This window comes from Abrus precatorius, unplaced genomic scaffold (genome assembly GCF_003935025.1).
Source record: "Abrus precatorius isolate BTA unplaced genomic scaffold, Abrus_2018 Scaffold5, whole genome shotgun sequence".
Taxonomy (NCBI): domain Eukaryota; kingdom Viridiplantae; phylum Streptophyta; class Magnoliopsida; order Fabales; family Fabaceae; genus Abrus; species Abrus precatorius.
This window is the reverse complement of record NW_020874395.1, coordinates 4,344,747-4,354,952: the sequence shown is the minus strand read 5'-3', so window position 1 is coordinate 4,354,952 and position 10,206 is coordinate 4,344,747. Positions and strand designations below refer to the sequence as shown.

Genomic DNA, 10,206 nt, shown 5'->3' with positions numbered 1-10,206 from the left:
TGTTTTTGTTGATCCTTTTATGATGACTTAGAGTTTTTTATTGAATTTTTCTTTCAATCCTCTAGATTTATTCTTTCTGCATATCTAAAAGAATATGCTTTAGAAATTTTTAATAATATCACAACCTTAATTTCTCTTTAACTTTTTCTCTCTTTTTCTTTTTTTCCCTCTAATTCTCAGACTCTCCAAAGTCTTTTACTTTGATTCCCAAACTCTCTCAATTCTCTCTTTTTTCTATTTCTCTTTTTTTTTTTTAAATTACACTTCCTAAACCCAAGATCTTATTTAATATACATTTTTTATTTTGATAAAAAATAAAAATTTAAAATTTAAAAATTTTGTTTTTATTTTCTTTTGGAAAACAATCCAAATAAAATTGGTTATTCACATTTAGTTTAATAAAGATTACTTTTTGTCTTTGTTAGGAATTGAAATAAAGATTAATAGTTCTTTTATCCAATTCAAAATGTGAAAGTCATGTTTATAGAAACATATTTTTATTGTGTAGTTAGTCTTATCACAATTTGTGCATAGACTGTTATTTTTATCTTTTCAAAATCGTGCTTTATGTCACAACTTCCTCTTTCTCTATGGAATAAAGTTTAGTTTTGTGTTTCGTTAACAAATGTAAAGATATCACACTATTTCTTATTCAATGAATGGCTTCCAAACTCCCGTTGTTGTTGCATAACTAATAAAAAAAAAAACACCTTGATAATTATAGGAACAAGCTCTATTAGCATCAATTAGGATCTCACTTGAGCAGATTGTTCTCTCTTAGAGATCAAATTTTATAATTGTCTTCTTTGTTTTTGTTGATGGTTTTAAAATTGCACATGCAACATACATGAATTGATCTAAAAGTTTCCAATTCCTCCCATAATGATTTGAGTCTAGTATAGTATTTAGAGACCAAATGATCACATTGTACAATTCTTCTTCTAAATATAAAATTCTAAACTTATTTTTATGTAAAAAAAAGTTCTTAAAGATCTTTTCAAATCTTCAATGCTTTGCTAATTAATAAATGCTTCCTATACTTATCCTACATTGTAATTCATGAATGATAATTGAGACTTTTAAGCTATTCATTGAGAGAATTTACTATTATTAAGTTCATTTTATTCATATTTCAGGAAAAAAGATCAACAAGTGAAAGCTTAAAAGATGTTGGGAATTGAAGCAAGAAAAGAATATGAGATATACATGGGCAGGTACACGCTCGTGTATATGAGCGTGTATCTCACTGGATACACAAATCAAGCACACAATCAAGCCAGAAATATATACGGGCAAGTACACGCCCGTGTACATGAACGTATATATCACTGATTGCGTCAATTGAAAGGCATCATCTAAACTAGAAATGTACATGGTCAAAGTACATGACCGTGTACATGAGCGTGTACTTCCTAGAAAAGCTTTAAAAGGTAATTGTTAGAGACCAGAGATGTACACGGCCAAAGTACATAGTCGTGTACATGAGCGTGTACTTTCACGTGCGTTAGAATTTAAACTTTTGCGATAAGATGAGCCCTTGGACGACTCATATAAAAGGGAACTTGACACAGAAACCTAGAGGAGGAGTTCGGGGGAAAGAAGAAGTCAGTAACGACTGGAGACTGTAATGAAACTCTTTAATTTCTTTCTTTTGTAATTGTAGTTTCTACATGTTTAGGTTCTAATTGTCCTTTGAGTATCTAGACGTAATGAATCCTATGTGACTAAACCTTCTGGAATTCTTCTTAATGTTATTTCATGTTTTCTTCTCTTGGGTTTAATTGAGTAGTATCAATTGTCTCCTATCTTGTTTTCTTGTTTGATTTTGAGTAAAAATCCTGCATCAAATTAACATTGTTCAATTAAAAGGACTTGAATGTATTTCTAGAGATAGAAAGACGTAAGTTTTCTGTATTAGGAATAACCCTAATTATGAAATTCATAATGAACTTAATGCAACCTAGGGGTATTAATTAAGGAAGAGATTCTGATTGATCAATCGAGGGTTAGGAATCATTATCCTTGATAAAAGTATTGGTTTAATTTAGAAATTCCTGCAGCGATAAGGGATTAGAACTAAGTAGTTAAAGGAGAATTTCAGTTATTTGGATATTTAGAAGGATTTACAATCTAGATACTTGCTTATTTCTCTTGAATACACTTAGTCATACTTTTCTATATTTTATCATCATAAGAAATTTGTTCCTTTTAATTTATTATTCTCTTATTTCAGCAATTTTATCAACACAATTTCCTTCTCATATTCATTAACAATTGGATAATTAATGACGTAATTCTTAAAAAATAGTCCCTGTGGATACAACAATTGGTACTCTATTTTTTACAATATTACTCTGACAATGGGTACACTTGTCCAGTAATCAATTTTTACACACCAAGTTTTTGGCGCCATTGCCGGGGACTGATTAATTAGGATTCCCTTGATTACATATTTACTAATTTTCTTTATTCCTTTAGTCTTGAATTAACTTTTCTATTTTGCTTTCATTCTTTTTTAGGAGCTGATTTTTCTAGTGTATGACCAGAACCCGTTCTGCTGCACTGTTTGAAGAACTATTTGAATTTGACCCAGAAATAAAAAGAACTTTGCAAAAAATTCAGAAAGAGAGGCGACTGCTAGTACAGAGGGAAAATGCACAAACCCACATGGAAGGAATGACAAACAATGAAGAGCAACCAAGAACCATGTCCGATTATGCTCATTCATCATTAATTGGGACAGAATCTAACATTGTCCGTCCAGATGTGCAGGAAAATTTTGAAATAAAGCCTAATGTTATTAAGATGGTTTAGCAGTTTGTTTAATTTGATGGGTTGCAAGATGAAGACCCCAACGCTCACATCGCTAATTTTCTGGAGATCTGTGATACGTTCAAGATTAATGGAGTTACTGATGATGCAATATGCTTGAGGCTATTTCCATTCTCTCTCAGGAGCAGAGCAAAACAGTGGTTGAACTCTCTCTCACATGGATCTATCACTTCATGGAAGGCCATGGCAGAAAATTTCTTAGCAAAGTATTTTCCTCCCGCAAAGACTACTAAGATGAGGAATGATATCTCTTCCTTTTACCAATTGGAGTTAGAGACCTTATATGATACATGGGAGAGGTTTAAAGAATTATTAAGGAAGTGCTCACATCATGGGATTCCTGACTGGCTTCAAGTGAAAACCTTTTACAATGGATTGAACCCTGCCACAAGACAAATGATAGATGCTGCAGTTGGGGGAACTTTAAATAGCAAGACACCAAGGGCTGCATAAGAACTGTTTGAAGAAATGGCAATGAACAGTTGTCAATGGAGCTTCACTCAATCTAAACCTGCGAAATCTGCTGGAATTTATAGTCTTGATGCAATAACATCCTTGGCAATGTAAGTTGATGCCTTAGGGAAGAAGATTGATGGTTTATCTGTTAACCATCCAGTTGTTCCGGTGATGAAATGTGATATTTGTGGAGGAAACCACCCTAATCATGAGTGTCAAGCTACTCAAGAAGAGCATGCCAATATGATAGGAAATAGACCACCTTACCAAAATTATAATGGCATGAATAATCTGGGCTGGAGGAATTATGCAAACCCACCATGGAACAACAACCAACAGCCGATGCGGAACAACACACTCCCAAGATTTCAACAAGCTTCACATTCACCACCACCCCCAGCTGAAAAGAAGTCAAACCTTGAGGAATTGATGACCAAATTAATTCAAACTTCAAAATCTTGGTTCCAATCCACCGAAATAGCACTAAGAAATCAACAAGCTTCTATCCATAATCTAGAAAATAAGTTAGGTCAAATTTCTAGACTCCTCTCAGAAAGACCCCAAGGGAGCTTACCTAGCAATACTGAAACTAATCCTAAGGAGCAGGTCAAGGCAGTAACATTAAGGAGTGGTAAAACATTACAAGATTAGGGAAAGCAAGAAGTAGAAAAAGCTGCAGTTAAAGAGGAGGATAAATGTCAAGAGAAGACTGTGGAAAAGCCCCCTGTAGTGAAAGAATTCATACCTCCACTCCCCTACCCAGCAAGATTGAAGAAGGACAAGGATGATGAACAATTTGGTAAATTTCTTTCCTTATTTCGTCAACTTCATATCAATTTACCGTTTGTTGATGCTTTGGCACAGTTGCCCAAATACGCCAAATTTCTGAAGGATCTATTGTCCAACAAGAAGAAGCTGGAGGAGTTGGCCATGGTAACTTTGAATAAAGAATGCTCAGCAATCCTGCAAAACAAGATGCCCAAAAAATTGAAGGATCCAGGGAGTTTTACTCTTCCTTGTCTCATTGGTAGATTGATAGTTGATAGGGCTTTGGCTGATTTAAGTGCTAGCATTAATTTGATGCCATATTCTGTTTTTAAGAAATTAGGTTTGGGATAAACTAGGCCAACTAGGATAAGTATTCAATTAGCTGATAAGTCAGTTAAATATCCTAGGGTTATCATTGAAGACGTGCTTGTAAAAGTGGACATTTATTTTTCCTATTGATTTTGTGATTTTTGATATGGATGAGGACACTGAAATTCCCTTGATCTTAGGTCGCCCCTTTTTAGCTACTGCAAAAGCCATAATTGATGTGAGTGATGGAAAGTTAATTTTGAGAGTTGGGAATGAAAAAGTCACTTTCAAAATTCCTGAAATAATGAAAAATTTCTTAAAACAAAATGATTCTTGTTTCTTTATTAAAGTAATTGATGACTTTGTTTCTGACTGTGCACAGGAATTCTTGATCTCAAACCCATTGGAAAGGAGCTTAGTTCATGAAGAAGGAAAAGATGATATGAGCCTTCTAACTCAAGAACAGTGGTGTTAACTAAAATCCACTGGGCCATTGTTGAGAAAGAAGAATTTTGAAGTTCTAGAGCAGAATTTAGAGAAGCAGCCCAACCCATCCACTAATGAACCACCAGATGTAGAATTGAAGGTCCTACCTGAACATCTGGAGTACACCCTTTTGGAAGATGGTTGCAAGTTACCGGTTATCATTGCTTCAGATTTAACACAAGAACAAAAAGCCCAGCTGTTGAGTGTACTTCGGAAACACAAGAAAGTAATAGTATAGAAGATCTCTGACATAAGAGGGATTAGTCATTCTTTTTGCACTCACAAGATTTTGATGGAGTCTTGTTTTAAGGCCGTAGTGCAACCACAAAGAAGGCTAAACCCAAACATGAAGGAAGTGGTGAAAACGGAAGTAATTAAGTTACTCGATGCCGGAATGATCTATCCCATCTCAGATAGTCCTTGGGTGAGCCCGGTGCAAGTCGTTCCAAAGAAGGGAGGAATGACTGTGGTGCCCAATGAGAAAAACGAGCTGGTGCCTACTAGGACTGTCATTGGATGGAGGGTTTGTATTGACTACCGAAAGCTGAATGATGCAACAAGGAAAGACCACTTCACTCTTCCATTCATTGACCAAATGCTGGAGCGTCTTTCGGGCCATATGTTTTATTGTTTCTTGGATGGTCTCTCAGGATACTTCCAAATTTTAGTTATTTGGATACTTAGGAGGATTTACAATCTAGATACTCACTTATTTCTCTTGAATACACTTAGTCATACTTTTCTATATTTTATTATCATAAGAAATCTATTCCTTTTAATTTATTATTCTCTTATTTTAGCAATTTTATCAACACAATTTTCTTCTCATATTTATTAACAACTGGGTAATTAAGGAAGTAATTCTTAAAAAATAGTCCTTGTGAATATAACACTTGGTACTTTATTTTTCACAATATTACTCTAACAATGGGTACATTTGTCCAGTAATTGATTTTTACACACTATTAATCTATATAACATATTAGGCAATCGATGAATTCATAGATCGAGGGAGTTATAAAACTATCATTAAGTAGCAATGTTCCCATGCTTGATCAGTCTTTTGCAAGACTTTTATCGACAAAATATTATTTACTTTTGGTAAGTAAGACTATACGCATGACCTTGGACCATGTGTGGCAGTTCTTTTTAGTCGACAATCGTGAAGCAAGAATTGAAGAAGGACCCTTGCATTAAGGTTATACGATAGATAGTAAGGATTTAATGCATCCATAAAATAAAAAATTTGATTTTGATTAGCCATAGTGGTTTATGAAAAATAAGTATTCATATACCAAATTGTAGAAGTGATAATGAACTAGAGCTTTATTTCTTAAAAATTTGATACCATTTTAGGACAATAACTCAGGCAAAAGCAGCAGACAATTTGTGTGTATAAAAAATTGCATTGAACATAAACAAGTTTATATATAGAAATTGAATATAAGCCAAAATGACAAATTCAAATCAAGGTAAATACAGATGTTTATAAAATTTGAATAAAAAGTAATTAATTAAACCAAAAATAGTTAGACAATTATTAACTAACTACCATCCTAATATAGAAAGCAATTTACTAAGTAATTAATAAGGAAGCCTTTGCATAAAAATTCTCTACATAATTATATTGAAACAAAGTAGCCTTAAGAACACCGTTGAACAATCGAATTATGATATAAGAATGAATAACTATGGGGTTAGAGTAGTTGGCCTAGTTATAAGACATATTAACTTAAACCACAAATAAATGTTAAGTAAGATTAGTTTTTAAGAGCCCTAAGTTAATGTTAGGCTATAAGCACAGGTCAAATTTTAGGGTTTCAATATTTTTAGTGGCTTAAGGTCACCACTTGTTAGTCAATCTTACTCTTAGGCTTCATAAGTTAAACTGATGGTATAATTTCTATTTATAAACGTGCTTCATCAATTTTGTTATCTATTTTACTCTAAAAATAAATAATTAACAATAATGCCATGCTAATAATGTTTTTAATTTTGAGTGGATCATTCCAATGATAATAGATATAATGAGATAGTAATTAAGATAATTTAACGTTACGAATTTAAATGAATAATAAACTAATACTACCCCTAGTTTTATTTATCATCAAATATAATGACTAATACAATAAAGTTAATTATAGTTCACACTTAAAAATCAAAGCAATAATTTTTTTTCTCATAAATAATGATTATTAAATATATGCTGAATCTTTAAGATTTGACTGAAACAATAAGTTGTCTAAAACTTCTACTAAAATCAAGTAAACTCAAATTGAGATTTCTCATTATTCTTCAAAGTCATTTTTGTTTTGGATAATCTTTTTCTTCAAAAATCTGGCTCTATACAATACATACTTTTTAGATGGGCTTCTCTCACATAAACTGTAAACCCAGTTCATGAATGGGCCATAGTGGTTAAGAGGTAAACCTTAACAAAGAATAATAGGCCCGAGTTTAGGCTGAGTAAAAATTCAAACAAAAAAACAATTAACCTGAAGATTTTACTATTTCTTGACCCAAAAAACAAAAAGAAGATAGAAAAGATAGGTTTTACTCTTTTAGAACGCCTCCATATATACGAAACTGGTAAATTTATATTATATTGATTATCATTTTTAAAATATAAATTAAAATAAAACATTAAAAATAAAATGTGCCTTATCACATTAAAACAAAACTCCAGTAAGACTTTCTCTTAAAATGTTTCTAATAGAAATATTTTATATTATTAAATAAATATAAAATAAAAAATATTTTTTAAATTGAGAAAGAATTTCCACATTCATTATCTTTAAGTCTGGTTTTTTTTTTGTACAAAATTTTTTACAAGAAATAATACTTTAATTTAAAATAAAGAAAGTCCTCAAATTCAAAGAGTACTTGTATCACCTATATTAAGCCACTTAAGGAATTGTTTGAGAGAACATTTTCCAAAAAAGAAATAGAAGGAAGAATATATTTTTTAATTTTAAATTAAGAAAAGTATATATCATTTATAATAATAAATATATAATAAATATATTAAATTTATATTAATATATTTTATATATTTTATTTTTAAAAATATTAATTTAAAATACATTTATTTAAAATAAACAAATTGTGCTCATCCTTTTTATTTATTTCAAAATTCCTCTTCCCAAATAACCTCAAGGAATAAATGGGGTTTAATTAGCTCTTGTTATATATGAATTTGAAAAGAAAAAACTGAAAAGAATAAAAAATGTCATACTTAATGCAACAAAATGTGATTTATTAAAAAAAAAAATTCACATTGGTTACCCAGAATATTTTATTTTTTTAAGAAATATGAAATAATAGTCACAGAAATTTAGAGAGTAGGGTTCTTTATGCAATAAATTTTCACAATAATATTTATGTAGTCACTTTTTTCTTTATTTTTTTATTAATTACCAAACTTACCCTTTTCTTTTTATACATAAGCGAATGTATAAACTATGGAATAAATATAATTAGTTAAATTTATATTCAAGCACTTGTTGTATTATGACACAAACTCTCTAATAGCACTTTGATTTCACTAAATGTTTCTCATATACACAAACACAACACCTTTTAGATGTGAAATGGTGTCTTAAATGAATGTGGTTGGAATAAAAGAATGGAAAAGCAAGTAGTGGGAGAAGCAGAATGATGAAGAAGTGGAAGCATATGAATGAGAGGTGGCTGAGAAAAAAGCTTTTAAGGTCGAAAATGGAGATATTGACCCTACTGCCATTACTCATTTCACACACAAGTTGCCATTTTTCATCATTGAAAGCATATCACTTTGTTGAATCACCTCAATACACAGAAATCATCAAATTATATTATTAGAATCAAATCATTTTCTCAAGTGTTATGGAACGAAGCAAAATTAAAGAAGATCCTTTAACCCATTAAATCAAATTTAAGTTGTTTATGGGCCCCCAAAAGCCTTATCTAAACATCACGTGAAAATACAAAAGTCATAGTTAAGGTCACACTTAATATCTTTAATTTTGCCTATAATTCATCATTTTAATTTTAAAATACTCTAATTATATTGGTGTTTATTTTTTATTCTCTCTCTATTTGATAAAACAAACAAATAAGTTAACTAAAGTTGAAAAACTAAATGATTAAATTAAAAATATTGGGTGAAATTAGTCGCTTAAAATTTTAATAATGAAAGTAGTTTGAAAAGTTAAAAGTTTTAGAAATTAAAGAAATAAAGAGATTAATTGTTAAAAAATAATATAAAAAAAACATTTTCACCTCATAGCTGAAAAGTATCATTTAAAAAACACTAGTTAGAGACTTAGAGTAGCGTTAGACAAAATGTTAATAATCGCATATTTCATATATCTTATCAAATAGAATTATTTTTGTTAAACAATTTTTTAAAATAATTTTTCCACTAATTGAATCATTCTTCTTTAAAAACATGGACACTAATTTAGACATTTATATATACTATCTAAAATCTAATATTTATTTAATTTTAAAAAATTACACATTAAAATAAAGTAATATAATAATCTACCTATTTATTTATTTTTATATAAAATTATATATTTATTTATTGGATAAAAACCTTAAAATCAACCATCAGATTAATCAATTTAACATTTAAAAGAAGATATTACATTTTATAAATATTTAAATTTATTATATATGTATATCATTTTTGTATTTTAATTATTATGATGATGTTGTTCCACGTCATATCATAAATTTTATTATAAAATCAAATATTAATTAGTATATTCTAAGCAATTTTATTGAAATTTATTTATTTTTAAGATAGCTTTATATACTCTACATTAGAGTTAAAGATGAGGAGAGAGATATACATAGCTAAAAGAATGGTTTGTTATATTTTTACTCTCCTTAGTTTAGGTTATGTACAATTTAGATTTTAAAAATTTTCACCTAATTATGTCTATATTAAATTGTTTCAAATTTATTTTTTAATTATTCTTTCCTGCCTTAAATGTTTCAATTTTAATTTTTTACTCAATTTTTACACTTTAAAAATATTAAAGTTTATATATTTAAAAATAACTAAAAAAACATTAAATTGCTTCAAATTTAATCTCACATCTTATAATTTTTTTGAAAATTTTATTATTATTTTTTTAACTTTTGAACTTTTAGAATGATTTTACGTTTCAATTCCATTAAAAATCTTCTGAGATATTGAATAAAAAATTGAGGACTTTAAGTAAAAAAGTCAATTAAAAACTAAATTTGCATAATTTTAAACATAAAAGACTTAATCCTAGCTTAGGTAGATTTCTAGAGAAGCTTTTATAAGAAAAATAAATAAATAAAACTTTTGTTAAAAGTTAAAAATTACTTATTCTTTCA

General features: G+C 29.5%; 1 protein-coding gene and 1 non-coding gene across 2 annotated transcripts; one reads left to right on the top strand and one right to left on the bottom strand.

Annotated features, from left to right (window-relative positions):
* Positions 1-3,063: 3,063 nt before the first annotated feature.
* LOC113868306 lies at positions 3,064-3,170 on the bottom strand. Its single transcript, XR_003505327.1, has one exon. It is a non-coding gene; the product is annotated as a small nucleolar RNA R71 (small nucleolar RNA).
* Positions 3,171-3,459: 289 nt separating this feature from the next.
* Positions 3,460-4,407, top strand: LOC113866530. Its single transcript, XM_027501359.1, has 2 exons — positions 3,460-3,894; positions 3,940-4,407. Exons 1-2 carry the CDS (start codon positions 3,460-3,462, stop codon positions 4,405-4,407), a joined length of 903 nt encoding a protein of 300 aa, XP_027357160.1.
* The last annotated feature ends 5,799 nt before the right edge of the window (positions 4,408-10,206 follow it).

Excerpts from the sequence above, each read along its gene's own strand:
- LOC113866530 (XM_027501359.1), top strand. The coding sequence starts at position 3,460 with ATGAAATGTGATATTTGTGGAGGAAACCACCCTAATCATGAGTGTCAA. Across the intron at positions 3,895-3,939 it reads AAACTAATCCTAAGGAGCAG|GGAAAGCAAGAAGTAGAAAA; the intron begins GTCAAGGCAGTA and ends TTACAAGATTAG.